Here is a 24,035-nt window from a genome sequence, read left to right on the forward strand (position 1 = left end):
TTGAAAGCAGATGTTTTTAGTTCCAAACTACTAAGCTAGGAGCTGTGTTTCATCTCTTTGTACTCCCTGCTATGCAATGTTAGTATGCAGAACTCACCGATTTAAAGGGGAAAGTTAATGCTTCTTTCTATAGGTAAAAAGAATCTCTATGGAACTTGTGATGCTTAGGGAACTGTAATACACACTTGAAAGCCTGGAAAGTATTTTACATACTTTCTATCAGTATGACTGCTACAATCATGGCCATGACAGGATTCAAAGGAGGAATTAGCTTGAAAAATAACGAACTTTAATAACTAAAGTATGAACTAACTTTAATAAATAACAACCGGTAACAATAATAGCAAACTTAGTGGCTTTGGCCACCTCATGCGAAGAGTTGACTCACTGGAAAAGACCCTGATGCTGGGAAGGATTCGGGGCAGGAGGAGACGGGGACGACAGAGAATGAGATGGCTGGATGGCATCACCGACTCGATGGACATGAGTTTGAGTGAACTCCGGGAGTTGGTGATGGACAGGGAGGCCTGGCATGCTGTGATTCATGGGGTCGCAAAGAGTCGGACACAACTGAGCGACTGAACTGAACTGAACTGAGTGGCACTTACTAGGCCATGCTCTATTCTAGGGTTTCTCAACCTAAGAAATCGTTTTTGTTGGGGACTGTCCTGTGCACTGGAGAAAGTTCAGGGGCATCCCTGGACTCTATCCCACTACATGTCAGTTGCATTCCCTCTCCTCTGCCAAACTGAGACAACTAAAACTGTCTCCAGACACCTCCAAACATCCCAAGAGTTACAAAATCACTGCCACTGGAGATTTTAGTTCTATGCTAAGCATCTTGCATAAAATATCTTTCATACTTCCCAGTAACCCTTTTACATAGATGCTCCACACATAAATAAAGCAAAGAACAATCACCCTAACTCAAGCAAAAACTAAAACAAAAAATTATTCAAATAAGTTCTATCCTAGGCAATAAGCCAAAGCTACTGTGGATTAGGATTTGGCTTCCAGTTTTAAAATATGGTGCAAGTATTATGTGGCCTTTTGTACTACGTCAGCAAGAGTGTGTGTGATAGGACTGTATTCAAACAATTCAACATTGACATTTGCAGTTCAAATACAAGTCACAGGGAGCACAAATCACTAAGGCAACTCTAGTTCTCATCACTGACCATGTGCATAGGGTTTCTAAGATTTCTCAAAGGACACACATTGTACATCTGCCATGTTTCTCCATAATCACCATGACCAAGCCACTCTCATGGTAATTACAAAAAAATCCCAACCAAAAACTGCTGGTAGGTTCATAATGCAATTTGCCGGTTTCCATTTTGGCATGAGCACTGAAGAACTTTAAAAAAATCAAGTGTTTCCCTGACTTCAAGACACAGTACTACATTTTGTATCACTGAGAAAGAAAAAGGAGCAATTAATCATGACCTTCTATGAGATGTAAGGACCATCCTGACCACAGAAGTGTTCAACTATCAAAAAAAAAAGCTGGTATCTCAGGGCTGAACGAATTCATGATAGATGAATGATGGTTTAGTGTTACTTTCATTCTAATCTGATCATTTTTATTGTTTATTCTTAATCTTCTTTTGTTTAGAAAGCTTTTCTATAGGAATAGGATACATTAATGATTTTTACTGTGGAAGGCTTTTGAATCATGGAACTGGAGAGCTTTCACATTTATCAAGCTGAATCAAGAATCAGATGCTGATTTTGTCTGAAAATTTCATCCCTCAGCTCTTGATCAAAATCACCTAAACAAACTGAACATGAATTTTTGAAAAAAAAAATGCTTTCAAACTTGGGTATGTTTTTCAATTAAAGTTGTTCTTTTACTAGAAAAATTCCCTTGACACATTCAAGATGTTCAAAAAGATATAAAAGTGAAACATTACACTTTAAACCTCAAAACACTAATTCTGAGGAAGAGACTAAGAAGATTAGCATGGCTGTACTAGTTTCCTACCCCAATATTCTATATGCCTTATTACTGTCAGACATTTTGACATAATGAGAAATTACAATAATTATTTCCCCTACCTTGAAGACGAGATGACTAAAATACAGCCACCAGCAGAAAACAGAAGAACCAGATATAAAATCTTCTAAATATTGTCGCAAATGGATAATCATTACTCTTGCTTTATATTACTGCCATAGGGATATTTCTGTTTACCATGGGATCATTAGTAAACCAATAATCTTTAATCATGCAGACTATCTTTCTCCATCAACCTCTGGGTCTGATTATCTTCAGGTATGCTTCAAAATTGCACAAATTGGATTTTACCCATGTAGCATCTTATCTTGCCTGCTTTTATAATTCATTTCTATAAATCAAATCAGAGCATTAGAAAGTTGGCCACAGACTATTACAAGACTGTGTTTACTTGTATTTTCCACAAAGGTAACTAGACTTTTCTAAGCAATCATTTTGAACAGGTGCAGTCTTTTTTGGGGAAGCATTCCGATAATCCTATTACCTTATGTTTGAAAAAACCCCAAGGGTTCAAACCTAATCATCCCAGCTTTGTGAGCAATTTTAGACTTTCCATCAAGTTCACAGGATATAAAAGTAAAACTCACTCTGTGCTTATCAATAAAGAGTGAAAGATTCTTTTAATCATTCTTCTTTTAAATGAACTGACTTTTATAACAACTATCAATTAAGTAGAGGCAAAAAGAAAGAAAAATAACAGCATGAAAGTGTGCAAGAGGACAAGTTAATTAGTGTGGTATCTTAAATAATGTTAGTTATAGGCTTTTACATGAATTGAATAGCTCGAAAATATAAGGGCTGGAAGTCAGAGATGACAGTAGTCAGTTAGACAAACCATTACTGATGACCAGTACGAAATACTGCCTAGAAATCTGGTCCCTTAAAGAAACCAGAAGAGGAACTAGCTCTGGCTGGGCACAGACACTTTGACTGTTAAAATAAAAATAAAAACAAAACATGATATGACAAAAGCACTCTGAGGCTATTCTGTTGGGGTATGATGCAAGCCACCTTTTATTTCTGTGTGAAGGGGAATATGACTGTAAGGTATGGGGGACAATGACAGCAGCCCAGAGCACTTAAGAAAAATTCATGTTTCTGGAGGAATTTCCTATCATTCATGTTGAAATGGAGGACTCTCAACTCCTCCTCATGTTAACACAGCTGTACAAAGCTTCTTTGGGGTGTTAGGAATCAAGATCCAGGCTTTCAAAGAATCAATTCTACAGGCTGCCAACCTTGAACCTGGTTTCCTATTGATTCTCCAGAGTATGTGCATACATCTCCACTGCACAGGAGAACCACAAACTCAGCAAAATCTCACTGCATCAAATTAATGGAGAGAAAGAGCATATTACATACAGAATCTGTGAAAAGACACTGGACCTCACTACTTTTAAGTAAGCACCTTCAACTAAGCTGAGGAAATGTATAAGTGAGGAGTAACAAGATATACTTTAAGGGCCAGATACGAGTGATCTGTTCACCCATCAATTGTTAATGTGTAAATAGAAGCTTCTCAAGTTCCCTCTTGAATTCAATAGGGAAACCTACTGAATTTAGCAAATGTGTAGAATTAGTGGAGTCTAAATGTAATCAGTTTCTTGGGTACTTCCCCACTTTCCCACTGGATATACACATACTGCACTCATTCAAACAAAATATTACTCTTGAGAGATTATTAGAGTTAAGACTACTGAGCTAAGTATGTGGCATTCATTACTGCAATAAATCCTCATAAGAGCTATATGACGTCAGGTCAGCAAGGTCACACAATTCACCCAAGGTCGCAGAGCCAGGAAATAACAGAAAACTTCCCCAACCTCTACTGTGTACAATCTAACGGACAGAGAAGTATTCTTTAATACTTCATATTGACAGCTTTCTTTAAGAATCTCAAAGGTAAATTTGAACTCAATTCCTGCCAGGTAACCATAGTCAACCTTACTGAAATCTGAATTAGTGGTTTTCTAAATGGTGACTTACAATAAAAATGCCATCAGCAAAGCACTGAGGGACTACTCTGTCCTATAAACTGACATCTATCACCACTTAGAATTAATCCCCACAACTGTCCTTGTATATATATTATCCAAAGCACCAAGGGATGAAGCCGCTTGCCCAAGGTCCCACAGCTAGCGAGCATTCTGACATAAGGCTGTTTCCTTCCCTGTCTCCACACTCCCCTCTAAAAAACTGAAACTGAGCAGGGAAACAAGCCAACACTGGTGTCAGTCACATGGCCAAAGGTAAGGAAGTAGTCGTTAGAGGAGAAGCATTGCTCACCTGACTCCAGGCGCCAGCCTTCCACTTGGGGCATCTTCCTCCTCGGCACTTTCTGTGCCCATTTGGCTTAGCAAGGTGTTTACAGTAATCACTTTCTAAATGGCTTCCATCTTTTGCCATGCAGTAAACATTTCGTTGTTTATGCCCTCGACCACAAGAGACAGAACACTGAAATATAAAGCAATGGCAAGGTTGTTTTTTTTTTTCTTTTAATCACAAGAAATTTGATAAAAACCTAGGTCGTGAGATGTTAAGATCATGCCTAACAAGAGTCACCATTCCCTCCCCCTCTGCAGTGCCATTTTGGATAATATCTCAAGGCTCAACATGGAAGGAACGTGGCAGTGGAGAAAAAAATGTGGACAGCGGGAATCCTGTCTAGTATTTTGGGTCACTCAAGAGTGAGGGTAAATCCTGGTAATATAGGCCAAAAATAAGCCCATTAACCTGAAATTACCATGAAATTATGATTTAAAGAAGTCCTACTATGAATTAGTAAGGATTTATTTTGGACATCTCACTTCATGCAGTCTCTGATCAAGATATTTCTTCAACAAAATACCTCATGATCCACTCTTTTGGATAAAGGTGCACTTCCAAAATACAGCTGTGTTCAATTTCCTAATGAATTGATTTAAGGAAACTCTTCCACCATTTTTCAGAGGATAAGCTCTCATTTTCCCAGTCCATTGGAAAGGAGTTGAAAAAGGCATGTTAGAAACTGAAAGGTAAGTTAGCAGGTGGGTCTGTGCCAAGTTTGGGAGGGAGGCATTACCTTTCAACTTTGATCTGCAGGTTCACTGAACTGTTTTAATGTGACCTTGTCTGACCACATCTAAGAAACTTGACTTTGATTTCAGAGTAGGTTTCTCAGAAAGGTTTAGGAATCAAAGTGCTCATGGAGTCGGGACAAAAATGTGACATGACAGCTTCTTGTAGAACAGGCAAGAGGCTGGCCCCAATGAGTACACTGAGATAGCCAACGTCCATTGCCTCATTAGCGATTACAGAAGTCATTACCACTTGAATCATAAGCTTGCTGGCTGCGGTTTTCAAGACATATTATTTCCCAAATACAACGTCCTTACATTTCAGAGGGAAATGAGTTTAAGAATGAAGAGCAAAATATGAAAATGCAACAAAAATAGATTTCAAGTGTCATTTCTTTCTACTCAATGTTTCTAGTTTCTCCTGCTAACTTTGTGATTTTGTTAACTTAAATGGCCAAAGTGTCCTTTCATGTCTAATAGATAAATAGCACCATGTAAAACATGTAGCCTAATATAAATTGAACCATTACCAAGTGAGATCTAAGTGATCCCATTCATATATGTGCCAGACATGTTTTTTTTCTAGTAAATATATACTATTATTAAAATTCCAAAGTAGCTGCTAGAGAAATAGAAAATATGTATATTAATATATTTGGGTCTAACTTTTTACTTCAGGAGATGGAAAGGTTTTTTTATTTTGAGCTCTTACTTTGTGAGTATTATGATTTTGAGTAGTCATTCTGGAAGGAGTATACAGTGTGGAAGGAAGGAGTCCAATTTAAATATCTATATCAAAACAAAAACATCCATCTTTCAAACTTTAGAGTTTTGATGTATATGAAAACTTTGGGCTACAATTCTAGAAGACTTTTATAATGAATCTCCAAGAAGTTTCCCTATAAACCAATGGTCTAATGACTTACACACAGATAATCCCTATTATTAGTGACTAATTTTAATATTTAAAAATGTTACTTCCACCAAAATTATGGACACAGTTAAGAGTTTGAGGAGATTTTAAATGTCTGTTTAGTCAGCAGACATTTATTAAGCACCTACTAAATTTTCAGGATTATGCAAAGTGTTGGGGATACAGTGATAAATACAAGTGATATAATCTCTGCCCTTGTGGAGTTTACAGACCAGAAAGGGAGACCAGCATTAATCAAGTGACAACAAAGACAAATACATATTTGCTAAATGACATGAGTACTCTGAAGAAAAGGGGCTGAAGTGACTTTAAGAGGAGTCCCTGAGGCATTACTGAAGGCCAGACCATGTCAAGTTAATAGATGATAATAAGATATTTTATTCTCCACAAGATGGAAAATCACTGAGGGGTTTTAAGTTAGGGGTAAGTCACAGTCTAATTTTCGCTTCAAAATTCTATTTTTACTACTGAGCAGACAATGGGTAGAAATTCAACATTAGTGGAAACAAGAAAACTTCTTAGGAAGCTAACTCAGTTGTCCAAGCAAGAGGTGATGGTGGCATTCATGAGGGTGCAAAGTGGGGGTGTGTGAAGGAAGCTGGTGAATTTAAAACAGTTTTTGAACTACAAATGACAGTTCCCCAATGGATCAGCTGTGGGGTGGATGGGAGAGGGCAGGGTCAGGAAGTCCTCCAGGTTTTCTGCTTTGGGCAATTGGATTAGAGATGGGAAAGAGAGCACAGGGGGGTCAAGAATATATTATTTTCTAGGAGATGAACTGAATTTAGAGGATATGGGTTCATGGGTGGTAATGTGTTTGATTATGGTGAAGAAACAGACATAGCTGTCTTATTAATCAGATGAACAAGCATCAATTGAAAGCAAGTTTGACCCTGAAGGATCATCATTTCAATATACAAACAGTTCAAACAAGCTGTCCCTTAATACAGAGGGGAGGAGGAGAGTTGGTGGAAATGGAGATTTAGTAATCTATTGGTCTATAAGTTCCATGAGGTCAGGGGTTACGGAAGCTTTGTTTATCACTATGGGCTTATACTTCCAACACTTTGCAGAATTCTTAGAACTTACCAGGTGCTCATTAAAAAGCAGAGACATTACTTTGCCAACAAAGGTCCATCTAGTCAAGGCTATGGTTTTTCCAGTGGTCATGTATGGATGTGAGAGTTGGACTATGAAGAAAGCTGATCGCTGAAGAATTGATGCTTTTGAACTGTGGTGCTGGAGAAGACTCTTGAGAGTCCATTGGACTGCAAGGAGATCCAACCAGTCCATTCTAAAGGAGATCAATCCTGGGTGTTCATTGGAAGGACTGATGCTAAAGGTGAAACTCCAAAACGCTGGCCACCTCATGCAAAGAGTTGACTCATTGGAAAAGGCCCTGATGCTGGGAGGGATTGGGGGCATGAGGAGAAGGGAATGACAGAGAATGAGATGGCTGGATGGCATTACCGACTCGATGGACATGAGTTTGGGTGAACTCCGGGAGTTGGTGATAGACAACGAGGCCTAGTGTGCTGTGATTCATGGGGTCGCAAAGAGTCGGACACGACTGAGCGACTGAACTGAACTGAACAAATAAATCCATTTAGTGGTCACTGGAAGAGGTAATCTAATATTAGGAAGCAATCTACAGAGGCAGAATTAGCAAAGGCACAGCTTTCTCCCATTCATTAGGTGCAAGGCACTACTAAAGACTTTATATACATTATCTCATTTAATCCTTCCAATAACCACAGAGATAGGTACTATTGTTGAAGACAAATGGCGTTTTCAAAATGGCATAACCAAAATTTTTTATGTGTATACATCTCTTCATATATAACTCCATTATAAGTGGTTAGATGTCTTTTGGGAACATAACAGCACAATGAAAATCAACAGCATCACTGCTAATTCATCTGAGAGGTGGCACTGGTGCAACCAACATCTTATTGCCCAGGAAATAAAGATGGAAGAAGTTGATTTGAAATATAACACCTTAAAAATCTTTTAAATACCTGGATTAGCTGCATCCCACCCATTTCTAAGGGTGGTTTTCTTATTTGGGGACATGAATGAAACTGATTTGGAGAAAAGGATGCAACACTTCAGGATGACTTATCATACATATTATTTGCCTGAAATTCAGATCTAAAAGTGATAAAGAAATTCTTAAGGTATCTAATCTGATAGCAAACACCTTTCATTTCATGTTTTATAGATTACCAATGACAAAAAGCAGCTGCTTGTGGAAATTTTCCTAGCTATCAAGCTTATTAATAGGTCTATTATGATTTCATAAAGAAGGTATCATCTTGATAACCAAATAAACACAGGTTTTAGCTCTTCTATTCTGAGGGAAATTTCTGTCTGATTATTTCCAGTCCTTTCCCAGGCACTGCTTTTTGTGTCAACATGGATTGCAGAAATAATAGTTAAATTTAGTGTGTCACCTAGTACATATTATTTTTTGGCTACATATATGAAGTTTCCTGCTCTGGGGAATATTTAATTCCTTATATTTGCAGCCAAATAGCCTTCTAGTTTGCCAGGTGGGCCCTGGCTTTTTTCCTCTGGAGAAACAACCAAACATATTTAAGAGAATGATTTTTCCTCCAACTTTGAGCAATACTCTCAAAGTAATCTCTGTTACATAGAAACACCAAAGTCAGCATCTCTAATGCCTTGGCTTTTGTTTCTGCGAGGTAATTCAAAGGGAATGTTTAATGTGGAGCTTTGTGGACAGGTTGTCTTCATTTTTGAGATGAAGGTCTAAGAGTTTGAAATCTGTGCATTTCAACACGTATGGTGGAAATGGAACTGGCTCTCTCTCTAGCAGTAGCTCTGGATGTGGCGTGGATCTGCATCTCACTCTTCCTGGTGTGCTGACCGTGGCGTTAGGGATGCCCTGCATCGGTCCCTTCACTTATATTGAGAAGCTGGTCTCTCCATCACCCAGCAGCCAGCAAACAACCTGGTGTGTCTGCCTGGATGACAAGGGCTGAAGATCCAGAGAGAAAGAAATCCCTAGCATTGCTGAGGCTGGTGAGAACCTGGACATCTGAAGGGAGATGGGGCACCACACAGAACTGGTAAGGACACCATTAGGAGCCAAGAAGGAATAAGAAGGGGAGAGTGGAGGTCACGGATACACACAGTATCTGGCCAGTACGCTGGGCGCTCAGAGAAGGTCATGCAGTGAGTGGGGTGTGGACCAGGACTACTCAAGTTGTAGCTGATGCTTGATACATAAAGGTTAATGGACGGTCCAGGAGGACAGCTCCAGCAGAATGTCGGCACAGTGGAGTATGTCTGAGTGATTCTTATCTCCAAGTGATCTGTATATATAAGATTCTATTTACGTGAAATATAGTTTGGAGGATATTGATCAAGGAGTCTGTATTTCCAAACAGAGGACTGATAGCAGGTTAGAAATAAGAACTGAAAAGCCAAGAGAAAGGTCATATGCTAGAATCTACTAAGCTAAGCCAAGACTCTATAATGATCTATGCATTTTTGACAGAAAACCATCACTCTGAGACTGGTGGGCAGAGTTCAGTTATGAGACAGGAGACTCTACTAATTCTTATTCAAGGCCTTTCCCTAGTGATTCTATAAAATATTAAAAAATCATCTAAATAATTTAATATAAAAAATGAAATGTGTCCTTTCATAACAATAAGCTCTTCTTGATTTGACTCTCATTCCGATTTTGTTTAAAAAACATAGTCAGATCTCATCTGGAAAGTGTGATATCACAAAGCAGGCAATGCATATGCCCACGGTACGGTGATAAGTGAAGTGACTATTGCATGAACATCTTACCATCATGAAAATCAAAGAATTCCAGCCTGTACCCACTGTTTACCAGAAAAAATAAAAAAGAATGTGAGAGGAGAGATATAGACTTAGGGATCAAGGTTTCAAAACCGCTCAGTGCAAGACCTAGAAATCCATGTGGGCTTTGTAACATGGGAAAAAAGATAGTAACTGCAATCCACGTATGTTTATTACTGCTTTCCACACTGTAGTCGCTGAGAAAATATTTATAGGAATGAATGAACACATGAAGGCTACAGCTATCACAGAAATAGACTATGACCCAAATGTCATATTTTCCTAATGGTTTCAAGAAAGAGCCTGGAATCTGACCCACCTGATTTGGCACAGCTATTTAGATTCAAAGAGTTGGAGCAGGACTATTAGAAATCACATCAGCTAACTTTTATTGATCTCTTACATGAGTGGGACCATGAGCTCAAAGATACTGGCTTCCCCAATTTAATCTCTACAGCAACCCCGTGGCTCAGGTACTATTAGGATTCCTCTTAACGAATAAGGAAACTGAGGATTAAAGAGGTGACATGACTCGCCCAGGGTCACAGAGCCAGGAAACAGCAGAGTTAGCCTCTAAATACAGCAGGTGTGTTTCCAGAATGACCATTTTCTTCCTTAAGTCAGACTGAAGAGAAGACCTGGATAAGGCAACAGGCTGTTTGTTCACCTCTGCTTATCTATGGTGACAACAGAAAACTGTGACTTCAAAGAAACACTTCCTAAGACTATTTTAGAGATTTCTGACTCATTAGTCTCCCAGGAAGAGGATGGTTATACAATGTATTTCTGATTTTAATACAACCTTTTTAGCACTCCAGGAAGAAAGACGCTATGAAAAGTGAGCATACTGCTATGTACAATATCACGTAAAGATAAATAGCCACATTTCCCTTTGGTCAGAGCCACACTCTGGTTTTCTCGTGGCCATTTTTCAAGGTTGATTCACCTCTTGCATTCGGCCTGAGGTCATATGCTGAGTTTCCCTCTCTATTCACTGCTGAATGGCCCTTTGCGTGGTCAGGAATGGAAAGGTTACAGGTTGTAAATTTTGGCCTGCCGATTCACCGAGGACTGAGCTCTCAAATATTTGAGCTAGAGGTCATCTCAGAGATTATTCAGTCCATGTATTTGTTTTTACTAATTCAAAACAATGCAAGAGGAGACACGCTGTGCTCAGAGTCACACAGGAAAGAAGCAATAGATGGATGCAGGAGCTTCTGGACCCAGGGCAGAACACGACTTGGTGCCAACTGCACTGGGGATTTGTGACTACATTCTAGCGTTCTGCATGTTGCTTGGGACCCACAGCAGACCAGACATCCTAATTCTTTCCACTCCAACTCAGTCATGCCCACATAGCGCGAGCAGCATGGTCTGGGGCTACCCAAGGCAGGAATAGATTCTGCACCTCTGGCTCTAAAGGATCACCAACACAAATATGAACAAGCATGGGCTTCACCACCTCTTCTTCTAAGATACCAGTTAAGAACAAATTCCAAGAGGTGGCTGTGCACGAATCAGGATTCCTCAGCGAGGAATGGCACTTGTCTTCATCTTGCTCTAAATTTCAGCCCTTCGAGACATAGGTTTTGGAGTCAGACAGACCTAGGGTGGAGTGCAATCTGCCATTTTATCCTCGTGCCATCTGGGGCAAGTTACCCAACCTGTCTCAGCTCAGATGTGTTCTCTGTAAAATGGGGAAAACAAAATGAGGATAACAACACCATATATATGCAACAAGGCTGCCTTACAACCAGATATGACAAAGTATACAGCTGGATAGTAAAATTGACACACATTCACTCTTTTCACTGATACTACTTGTATTTGGTGGACTCTTTAAAAAGATCTCCTAACACACGGTTTCAAAGGTGAATATTTTTTTAAAATATATGTTCACTTATGGAGTCTAAAGTTAACATTCTAATCCAGGCATGCTGGGTGAACAAGTCTGGAAAAATCTTCCTCTTGTGAATGGGGGAAGTACTTTCCTTTCTAAAGGTCACAGAGAGATCCCCAGAGCAGACATAAATGTTGACGACTCCTTCTCTTCTGCAGTGCCTTTTTTACTCTCATAGACTATAACTCATTAATACAGGCTCTTCTAACCACGAAAGACAGAAAGACAAGTAAGAGAAAGAAAGGCATCACGGCTGAAAGCCACATCTCAACTCCATCATTTCCTGCTCACACTTACTATCTCAAGAACTCTTTTTGTCTTTCTTTTTTTTTTTGGTCATGTTATTTATTTAAATGTCCTGAAGCACAGAATCTACCTTAGTGATAACCATATTCAGTCACTCCCCTGCTCGGTCCCCAGTGGTGGGAATGTTAAGAATCTTTTGTCAAAAAGCATATCTTCTCATTGGCGATGTGAACATGTTTAGGGAAATTTTTATAGGGCTTCTCACAATACAAGAATGGCTCTGAACAGGGGCATCAGGGAACCAAAATGACAGAGGAGGAAGGAGAGAAAGCTTGGCCAGGAAACAAGGGCTGTTACTTCAGGGCGTAAAGCCAGTGTTGACAGGCCTGCCTGATGGCTGTTCATGTCCAGGACCACCATGGCACTTATTACCATGAAAAGGAGCTGCGGAAGCATGAGATTGGCAGGGAGCACCACAGAAGAAAGCAGATGCAGGAGTCACAGTCATTGCAGCCGGATGGGGCACTGGGCCATCCTTCCTCCCCCGTGACCCCCCCAAACCCCAGCCTGTACAATGCTACAAAGGTCGAAGACTACAGAAGAAAGGGAACTAAGATTCACATGTCAACTCTTAGAGCACACTTGAAGGCGCCTGTCAATACTATATCCAAGTAGGTGGCCCCGCAATCGCCTCGCAAGGGACATGGCAGGGCCAGGAAAAGAAGGGGAGGCAGTGAGAGATGTTCATGACCCCCACCTTCTATCACTTCCAAAAAGTGGATGCTCTGCAGTTTCATCCTGCAGCCTCATAATATAACAACTTCGTATCAGAGGATGGAAAAATATTTTCACATGAAATACAGTAGTATATGAAGCTAGCTATGGAACTTGTGAAACCCAAATTGAGGCTCTTCTTATTCTGCAGGAGTATAAACATTACAGTTTTTCTCCCCATCAAGACAGAAACAAAAACCAAGAAAATCTGCAAAAGCCATACATGGTGACTTCTAGCGTGGCCACATCCAATAGTGCCTTCAGGAATTTGAGGTATATTATGTTATCAGGCTCTGTTACCCCTAGTTCCCCATTCCCAAGCACAGTGCTGATTTTTGTAATGCTTCTTTCCCTTGCAAGGTTAGATGTGATGATTTTTTTGTAATCTGACTTCAGCAAAATCATGACATCGTCACTTTCAGGAAAGGGGTGAAGATGGTACCAGGACTCATACTCTAACCACAGAAGTATTTGTGAAGGCAGACTGGAAGATGGGGAGGGTAGTGGGTGCCGTTTTTGTTCTAGGATCCTTTTTTCTCAGCTGTTCCAAAGGTGGGTGCAGAAGAACCTGAGTGATAGAAAAGTTATGTCTGATGGAAACACGGACCCAAGTTTATTGATACTCTGCAGGTGGGTTGTGACTAAAGGCCCAGGCTGAAGCGTTCAAGGCTATCTGGAGATGTCATTCTGCTAGATGATGGCACCTGAGAAGACCCACTCATTAACACTACTGTCCCAGGCAGCCAGGGACAGTCACGGGAACTTAAGGTACCTTTGGGAATGCCTCCATAGAAAAGCAATCCAGATATATTTGGACTTTCAGACACCCAACCAATGTTCAGCCTTGAGCTTCTTCCCCTTCCCAAAGAGCTAGTCATTTAAAAACCCTCGGTTACGGTTCATTTAATTGCCTCTTCCAGTCTTGCTGTCTCTGCCTGTCTGGTCCTTCCTCCATCAGCTTCATGTGAAAGGAACATCTTTATCGGCCAGTATGTCAAGTATCTTACGTTGAAAAATTAACAGCTGGAGAGGTAGGTGGTTCATGTATTGAATTTGCTTTGGGTGGATATTAATGCCATCCCAGAAATGAAATGTGCATACCTCTGAGTTTGTAATCAGAGAAATATATCTCAGTGAGAGGGAAAAGGTCATCTTAACCATTGCTGAATGAGATGCGCACCCTTCAACTTGGCAGTGTTCTTCTGGGAGTTTCAGATAAAACCAAATTACAATCAATAGGCACTAGTCAAGTCCTTTGTGGCTTTCCTTGTCTCTTCCTCCTGCTTACCTTTTGGTAAAGAAAAGACTCAAGAGCACCGCTATGAAAGGATGAGATGAGAAGAAATAAAACCCAGCTAAAATGTCAGTGGCTCACAACATGGAAGAGTGGGCATGGAAGTGGCTAAGCTTTTGTTTGATGGCTTTCTGTGAATTTAAATTATTCCTGCACTACTCTGAGATTTATTCAAGTGGAAATCCCAGAGCTGAGGCAGAAGCACGTGTCAGAACTTGGTTTTGGAATCAATCAGATCTAGTTTGACTACTATCTATCTCTTCATTTGTGATCTTATGTGAGATGCTTAACCAGGTATGAAACGATGGTGAGTAAGCAACGTAAACCTAACATGTCCAAAGCTGATCTTCAGATTAGCTTCTCCACTTCAATCAATGGGAACTATTCATCCACCTAGTCAGTGTACAAGATTCGGCTGGAGCCATTGCAACTCCTTTCTCCCTCTCGTTTCCCACATCTCAGCTTGGACCGAATCCTTCAGCATTACCTTTAAAATGTCAGAAGCCTGCCACTTCTCACGACTTCCACTGAACACTCTCATCAGAGTTACTTCGATGGCTTTTAATGTTCTCCCTGCTTCTTTGTTCCTCCTGTAGCTTCCCCTAAATTCAGAAGCCAGGCTTATTCTTTTAAACAAATCCACATTTCTACTCAAGTCTCCCTTTCCTAAACAGCTTCCCACTTCAGCAAATGTGAGCAAAAATTCCTCTAGTGGTCTTTTCCTCTTCCTCTACCATGATGAACTTTCATGTTCCCCTCCATCAATCTCATCTCTAATTTCATATCCTGCCACCCTTTATGTCAGCCACGTTCGCCTTGCAATTGTCAAGATATACCTGGCATACTCTCGTCTCTAGGTCTTCACCTGAAATACTCTTCTCCTGTAATATTCTTCTCCTGAGTATCCACATAGCTAACTTTTGTGTTTTCCCAGATCTCTGCTCAATTCTCACCTTTTACAGGATAATTGTCTGACCTTAAAAATTACAGTTCCCATCTCCTCTTTCATGCTATTTTCTCTCTTCTTTATTTTTTTACCCATGGCACCACTCACATTCCTTCACAATACATATTTCACCTCTTTCGTTTGTGATTTATAAGTTATTCCCCCTCCCCACTAGAATGTAAACTTGATGAGCTCAAGGATTTCTGTCTGTTCTGTTCACTGTTATCTTCCTGGTGCTCAGAGCAGTGCCTAGTTTATAGAAAATATTGAATACTTAGGGAACATACAAACGCATGCATGAATGAATCGTATCTAATAGAGGTTGCTGCTGCTGCTGCTGCTGCTGCTAAGTCACTTCAGTCGTGTCCGACTCTGTGTGACCCCATAGACGGAAGCCCACCAGGCTCCCCCGTCCCTGGGATTCTCCAGGCAAGAGCACTGGAGTGGGTTGCCATTTCCTTCTCCAATGTGTGAAAGTGAAAAGTGAAAGTGAAGTCGCTCAGTCGTGTCCGTGGGATTTTCTAGGCAAGAGTACTGGAGTGGCTTGCCATTGCCTTCTCCGCTAATAGAGGTTAGAACCACTTATCTCACAAGAATTTTTATGGATGAAGCAAACACGCTACACAATGCTTAGTTCATTGGTGAGGCTCAAATAAATAACAATTGCTCGCTCCTACCTTCCGTGTCTATTCACTCCAAAACTGGCTAAGCACACTTGTGGTTTAATATTTAATTCATAGTTATAGGCCTAAATACTGCGCAGGGGACATCGAAGAGGAAGGTTATCTGAGAACGTGATGTAAGATAACAGATAGCAAGCGGTAGAATCCTGGGTTCTGCACAGGCAAGACTAACCCTGGAAGCTTGGCTCATAGCCACTAAGACTGCCATATACTATTAGGGTCACAGAATGCTTTTTTCCTCCCCAAAGGTGTCACTTTAGATCAACACTTTTGCCAAGTGGAAAAAAAATGTAGATCTATACACTGAAAGTAGACTAAAAAAAAAAATGCGATGGACAAGAATGGGTTCTATCCGGGCCAGGTATTGTCCATCTCCATTCTGGCTAGAAACGTCAAAAAGCAAAAATGACCAGCCACCCCAAAGCAACAAACAAAAAACAAAAAGGCAAATAAAATGTACCCCCAAAACAAACAACAAGTCAAAAAACCAACGAACCAATCAAACAAAAATCCTAAAGACTTACACTGTTCCAAAATAATGTGTCTAGGTCTGCGTCTGATTTTTCTAGTTCCCTTTCATTTAGAAAAATGCTCTCAAAGTAGACGGTATTCAGGATTACAAAACCAACATCAAGCCTGAGATTTTAACTGAAGATTGAACCTGACAGAACTAAATCATTGCCACTCTCCTGTATGCTATCTACAGGCTAGCCATCAGAAGCCTTTCTACTAAGTGAGGTAGTTAATACCCAAATAATCGTATTAGGCCACATCCAGAATGATCTACTTTTCTTAGTTCAGCAGATATCTCCCTACAGATGTATTAATTCACACTGTTCTAGCATGCTGTAAATGTCCAGGGGAAATACAACTGTTTTTCAGAGCTCTGGTCTGAAAGTGTTGGGTGACGAAAATTGCTGAGTTCTTTTGAAAACCATTCAAAAGTTACTGAAGTGTTAAAAGGACTTATTCAAAAATCCAGACCCCAAAGACTCAGCTTCAATGGCTTTTAAAAAGTAGAAGAAAGCTAAACTGATTTCTACTAAGGTAAGAGCCTATCCTCATGCAAAGAGTTGACTCACTGGAAAAGACTCTGATGCTGGGAGGGACTGGGGGCAGGAGGAGAAGGGGACGACAGAGAATGAGATAGCTGGATGGCATCACCGACTCGATGGAGGTGAGTTTGAGTGAACTCCGGGAGTTGGTGATGGACAGGGAGGCCTGGCGTGCTGTGATTCATGGGGTCGCAAAGAGTCGGACACGACTGAGCGACTGAACTGAACTGAACTGAAGAGCCTATTTTTTTAGGTGTCACAAATCAAAATGAGTATTTATAGAAGTTCTGAAAGCCCTTCCAGAGAAGAGAGGGAAAGCATTAAACCTGGGAGTCAGTTGGGTCTGGATCCAAGAATTACTGATTGTATGATGCTGGTACATTTTACTTAGCCTGCCTGGAGCTCAGTTTCGTACCTGCCTAATGGATACAATATGGACCATTCTGCAAGGATTATATGAGGATTAGCAATAACGCTTACAAAACACCAGGCCCAAAGCTTCCCTCAAAGAAGTTGCTCAGTAAATGTGGGCCTCTTGTTATTCTTTCTCCACTGCTGGTAAAATCCATCTGGCCTACTGCAGATGGGCACTTTTACATGCCACATCAAGGTACATAAGACCACTGGTCATCAGTTGGTGATTAGGAGGTGGAGAAACCCACTTATTCAGAGATCTGAGGCTTCCCAGAATAACTGGTAAGAGGGTAAAAGGTAAAAGGCAAAACTCCATTTCTAATTTCAAAGAGCTTTTGACATAGTTAGCCCACTGGTAATTTAAAGCTCCAATTATTTCTGGAAAGTGGCACCCATTTGTCTTATGGAGAACCAAGGTCTCATCTACACTGAGCTCCAATGTGTGTCTCTCTTTTTATAAAAATTTCTGCTCTTTCATCCAATAAAGTTTAAACACTGTGCGAAAAATCCAATATTTCATTAAAGTTTGGGTCCTACCATAAAACTTCTGAGGCTCATGACAGTGTCTTGGGTTCATTTTGTTTGCTTTTCCTCTACTGACAGATTTCTTCTCTGGTCTCGAAGACCTAGAGTCACTACTAGTAGTTTATTGCCATCATTAGTGACCTTTTTGAAGAAGAAGAATTGAGATTGATTTTCTTTCTAGGGCCAGGAGATGGATCATCTAAAATGTTCTCTGTCCCACAGATCTTGGAGTTCCGTTTGCCATTTTGATCATAAATACGTGTGTCTGTGTGGCATGGGGGTCTGAAGTTGGTAAATACATAGAACTACCATCTGTTAAAGCAGAAAAGATTTCAAAAGTGGAAAAGGAGAGGTATGAAGGGGTAAAACTTTAGAAACTTTTTTCCCCATAAGTTCATGTACTGAAAAGCCAGGTTAACACTACACATGAAAAAGCTGATCATGGTTTCTTCTGATAGGTTAAAAAAAAAAAACCTGGTGGGAAAACAACTATGAAAATCTAGTGATCTCTACAACATAATAATTTACTATGCCTACTTAATGCCCATGAGAATATGGGAAGTTCTGCTGTAAGAAACTCACTGAACAATGAGAGAAAGATAATATTGCTCCCAGGTGACATATGCCAATGTCTGAAGACATTGTTAACACAACTAAGAGGATATGCTACTGGCATCTAGTGAGTAGAAGCTAAGGATGTGGCCAAACATCCTATGATGTCAAGAACAACAAAGAAGTATCTGGTCCCAAACGTCAATAGTGCCAAGGCTGGGAAACCCTGCTTCGGACTTATACACAAGTCATGGAACAGTTTCTGTACCACTGTCTCGGTTTCTAATCAGAAACTGGTCTCCTATTTCCAAGATAAAATGCTCACTAGGATTAACTATGCTTTTATAAAAGTACCTCCTGTCCAAAACTCATAAATATTCCGTTCTGAAACCAACCCTTAAATAGAGGTGAAACATTACACATATGCAGATTCTACCGTGAATGAGGGAAGTGCTGTTTGTTTGAAACATAAAATGCAAAGGAATCTGTATCTCTGGATCTACCTCTATCTCTCCATCCATCCATCTATCTCTGCACTATGAGTGCTATCAGTTTATACAGCCCAAATGTAAGAACATGTTGGAGTGTTGGAGTAACCTTGTTTTCTTAGAAATTCTCATCCTCATTGATGACTTTCTATCCAAAGTTGGTAGCCCCCACCAAAGTTGCCATGCAGAATGTCTACGGAACACACTGGGCACATCTGTACACATTAACAACTTTCCCTCCCAGCTCCAAAAAAGACTGAGTGACACTGTGTGTTGATTTGCAAATTCATAGTCTTTTGACACAACTTTGAAACCCCTCTATTTTCAGTTTATTCTTGAAAATCTTTGACCTTCCTAGTTTCCTAGGATCCCACATACTGCTTGATGGAAAATTCGACTCTCAAGAGAAGTACGTTCTGATAGCTAACCAGCGTCACTTCTGTGGGGTTTGCAACTGTGACTTCAGCCATGACTTCTGATCATGAGTCCTCCTTATCCTCTGGGAGCCATGCTGTTGGATGCTTGACAATATCACTGGCTGCTCTTAACCAGATGCCAATAATACTCCCCAAACTCATCTGTAACAACCAATTATGTCTCCAGATATTGCCCATAGATATTTATCTATAGATACAGATAGATATAGATATGTATCTATCGTAGATAAAAATAGATCTATATTTATCTATAGATATAGATATTTATCTATAGTAGATAAAAATCAACCCTGATTGAGAACCACAGAATTATCTCAAGGTTTTCAGAAAGTCCTTTAGCAAGCTCTCAAAACCAAACTGAGTTTAACTGACTTGGTGGGGGGTACGGAACACAGAGGGCTGTTTTTTGTTTTTGTGCTTTTTTGTCGATGAGAGTGGCAAAGGGCCCACTGAACATCAGTTTAACAAGGTCAAGATCCTAGGCTAAAAGGTTTTGGAATCCCTGATCTTAGAAATGTGACATGTACAAGGTAAAATCAATTTCCATGCATAGCAATGAAGATTACAGCTACAGTGAAACAAGCAGACTCTGCTGGATAGCATTCTTCCCTGTCCTCGCAGCCATGACCAGCCATTGCTAAGGGGTTCCTGGACATTTCAGATCTGACTAAGAGACAACCAAGGAGAAGGAAGTCACAATTTCACTAAGAATGGGCAAACTGCAATGGAGGAAGAGGTGAGTTGGTTGGGTGAGGGCTTTTTATGAAGAAGGAAAATAGCACAGATTTAAAAAAAAAATTCTTTAGTTTTCAAAGGAATCTGGGTTTTGGCTATGAAGCAATAGATAAAAATGGGGAGTCTGTATTTATTCAAGTATTTACTGTAATTTACTAGCAAGCCTGGCAGTGAAAGTCTGGATTTCCCTGGGAAAGGGGGAGCAACAAACCACACCATTCCCAGAGGCCTTTTCATTTTAGCTGCCTGGGTGGGAGGGATGGATGGAGGAAGGGAAGAGAGGCAGACGAAGAAGTTCATGGGAAAAAAACCAATGAAAAACTAGGAAAGATGCTGTCTATGCTGAGCTCAGACTGGAGCACCCACTTTTATTATGATGTTACAGTGCAAATCTGAGATTAAAAACAGCTTCCTAAAATGTGTCAGACTTTTTAAAGCCCCGAAATAAATCCAGACCTACACTTTCTGCTTCCTTGTGAAGTATAATGCACACTCTGAATATATTTATGTTTAAGAACTTTTAAAAAATAACTTACTCTGAAAATTTTCAAACTTAAAGAAAAATTGTAAGACTATTATAAAGAACTCCCTCTCCCCTTATCTAAATTCCCTAACTACCAACATTTCACCACCTTTGCTCCCTCCATCCTCCTCCCTAAATATATATATACTATACCTATATATAATATATATATGCCATTATATTTTGTCTTTTCCTGAAAAATCCACATAGCGTCTCATCATCTCCAAAAGTCTAATTTTCCCAAATCAAAGACACGCTCCACATAAACACAACTCTCCAAGTCAGGAAATCACTACTGATACATCACCACCATCTAAACCTATACGTTTCTTTTTATAATTCCCTCCTACACGTTAGCTTTTTATTTCCATAGTTTTGGTCGGTGCAATAATCATTTCAGCTCCCGAGTAACTAGGATTTCCTCATTCATTCATTTCAATATTATTGATAGTCTGCCTACTTTGCATAAGGCACCAAGCTTGAACAGTGGGTCTCTACAGCCCAAAGGAAATTAAGGTTTGGGGCAATTCAATAAATGATGTGGTTAAAGAGAATTTCACTTGAAATGTGGTGGCTATGTCTATATTTCTTCCTTTTTCTAGTTAATTTTTTTTATCATCTTTTCCCTCACTTCATCTTACACAGCTCCCAAACCATAACCATGTCTTCACATGCACTTTCCACTTGGATGGAGGGATGCATCAGTGACTGGGAGAAGGAGGGATGAAGAACAAAGTGATTGTAAGGACGGAACTCACAGTGGTTGCCTGTCCTACCAGTTTTAAAGAGTAAAACTTAGCATCGACAGAAGAGTTCAACTCCTGTAGCTCAGTTTTAGCTCAAGAGTTTGGAAGATAACTGAATACATTTAATATGCATTTATTTCAAGCAGAGAGTTACTAGTGTGAGATCACTTTTTACCATATGACATCCCTTATATGTGGAATATGAAACAAAATGATACAAATGAACTTAGTTTACAAAACAGAAACAGACGCACAGACTTCAAGAATGAACGAGCTTATGGTTGCCAGGGGTGCGAAGGTTGGGAGGGAAGGATGGTTAAGGAGTTTGGGATGGACGTGTACACGTTGCTATATTTAAAGTGGATAACCAACAAGGACCTCCTGTATAGTTTATGGAACTCTGCTCAGTGTTATGCTGGAGCCTGGATGAGAGGGGAGTTTGGCAGGAAAACAGATACATGTATATTTTTGGTTGAGTCCCTTAGCTGTTCACCTGAAATTATCACAACATTGTCTGTTTACTGGCTATACTCCAATAAAAAATAAAAAATTAAAAAAGAAAACTAAATTTAAAAAAAAATTACACTATTTTTCATAATTCACTTGTAGTACAATCGCCTATCGCTTTCTACAATAAACTTAGTCACCTCTAACTGGCTTGCCTGAGATCTATCATCCCAATCATCTATGTATCTACTGAACAAAAAAAAATAGATTATTTACCTCAAGTTATTCTATTTCTCTTTGCTTACTAAAATGTCAAAAACATCCCTTGATGTGTCCTTAAGAAATACTGGATGCTTTTTTTTCCCTCCAAATCTTCTAGAGGGCCCCAATCTTGCTCTTTACCTGGCTTACATTTAAGAGAAATAATTTTCTCATATTCATCCCTTTAGAGCTCTGAGCAAAATCTGTAAATGGCTCAATAATTCCAGAATGTTTCAAGTAGTTACCCCATAGAAAAACAGAAAATCTTACATTGTAGATAACCTCTTTCCACAGCTTTTCACCACTTCACCAACTAAAGAGTAAGATGAGGGGATTAAGTCTTGGTTCCTAATAGGTTCAAATCCTCATTCAGCCACAGTATGACCTGGTACCAACTAGGTAACTTCTCTAATGGTACTAAGCTCATCAAGTAGAAGAGATTAAATCTGATAATAGGAGTGAATTGCTCTGCATAACTCCTAGCAGAATATGTAAGTGACTGTGATAATAAAAAGTCAAAGCCATCACAATAATTACGGGAGGAAATATGTCGTACAAAACTAAATGAGGGAAAACAGCTCTTTTGTGGATAACTCAAACAATCCATTCCACTACTTTCTGAAATATATCAGAAAAAGGGGGCTGAGGCGAGTTATTTTGACTTACTTCCCAATTTAGTACAGAGACAACCTAAGTGTGAGGATAATAAATTAAAAAGAGCTTCTAAAAATATAGACCACCTGAACATTTATTGTTTATCATTTACTTCAGATGTTACCCTAAAGGGGGGGGAAAAAAAAAAACCAAACAAACCCATAACTCTATCTGATCACTAGAAAAGAACCAAGATTGCTACATACATTTTAATTTCTGGAGGCATCAGTATGGGGTATAAACATGAAACAAACTATAACGTTTTCTTAACACTGGGGAGGTGAAGGTAAATGATGGCAATTATAGTGATGGAGGAGACATTTGGTTCAGCTCTTATTCTTCTAAAGTGCCTCTGAAAAAGCTCTATCAACCTAATCTGCTCAACCTCTACCTACAGGGATCAGTGAATATGAAAGCTGCCTTCCTGAAACTTCTCAAAGACAGCACGATCTCTTGGAACTCAAGCTTCTACAAGGTGGCTACCTGGTGGTGTCCATTTTTGCCTTCTCCTAAAAACACCAATCAAATCTTGCCCTTTTGACCCACAGAACACATAAACATTCCTTCTCCTTAACCGAACTTACTGTCATGATGAACTTGAACTATGAGATGCACAAGAGTAGAGTTTGTTTTAACAGCTGCTTTTACATGGAGGCCCTGGAGTTACTCTTCTGAAGATAGCTGATCCTAAAATCCTGTCTTTTCGCTGTCCTATTTATTCAATGCTCAGCTGTCAGGGAACAACCACTGAAGTGTCCTCAACCAAAGGTGCAAAACAGAAGAAGAACAAGAGGATGGCACTTACTAGACGCACAGACATCCTACACAGGGATCCGTTACATGCTGACAGAGGCTTTTTCTCCCCAGTTTATTTGTATAAGTTTACTTACCCCTTGACAAGCTGAATATTAACTGCTAACTGCCTGAGGTTGCCCTGTCTAATACAGTAGACACCAGTCACAGGCGCTGTTTATATTTAGAGTAATTAACTTACACACAATTTAAAATGCGTTATCCCTATTGTATTTGGCCACATAATAAGTGCTTAATATTAGCCACATGTGGCTAGTAGCTTCCATATTGGAAAGCAACATGGACGAGACAGTATTTGGAAAGAGAACATATCCATCATCATAGATAGTTATTGGACTGTTTTGGCCAGCGCATAACGTCATTCTAATAAGAGCAAGGGGATGCAGGCCTCACTAAGAATGGTGACTCTGTAGGTTCGGCCTATATTGATTGTTTTCCATACTACTTCCTGCTCCTTTCTTGGCTGCCAATGCTCTGTTTCATACATTTTTGGAAAGGGGTCTTGTAGTGATTAAAAAGATCCATGAAAAACAATCCACTTTAGAGGAAACAGCAACAGCAAGGCGCAAAGATGGCGGTGTGGCAACCCACACATTTCAGATCTTTTTATTGGCACCTAACAAGGGGGGAATGTACCCTCAGCCACAACTTCCCATGCTGGTGTGGAGGCTCGTGGGCCCCTGCAGGGAGAGGCAGAA

The 24,035-nt window shown here is 40.0% G+C and overlaps 1 protein-coding gene across 3 annotated transcripts in view; it reads right to left on the minus strand.

Annotated features, from left to right (window-relative positions):
- Positions 1-24,035, minus strand: part of ADAMTS9 (ADAM metallopeptidase with thrombospondin type 1 motif 9) — a 172,582-nt gene that overhangs the window by 39,223 nt on the left and 109,324 nt on the right. For 2 of the 3 annotated variants that reach the window (XM_055414265.2, XM_055414262.2), the window contains exon 29: positions 4,304-4,471. The exons of the other annotated variant lie outside the window; for it this stretch is intronic. In XM_055414265.2, the coding sequence (XP_055270240.1) occupies positions 4,304-4,471 (168 nt within the window). The remainder of the gene's footprint in view (positions 1-4,303; positions 4,472-24,035) is intronic. 3 annotated transcript variants of the gene reach the window in all.

Source organism: Moschus berezovskii, chromosome 24 (assembly GCF_049115385.1).
Source record: "Moschus berezovskii isolate FMDL1 chromosome 24, NW_MosBer_1.0, whole genome shotgun sequence".
Classification (NCBI taxonomy): Eukaryota; Metazoa; Chordata; class Mammalia; order Artiodactyla; family Moschidae; genus Moschus; species Moschus berezovskii.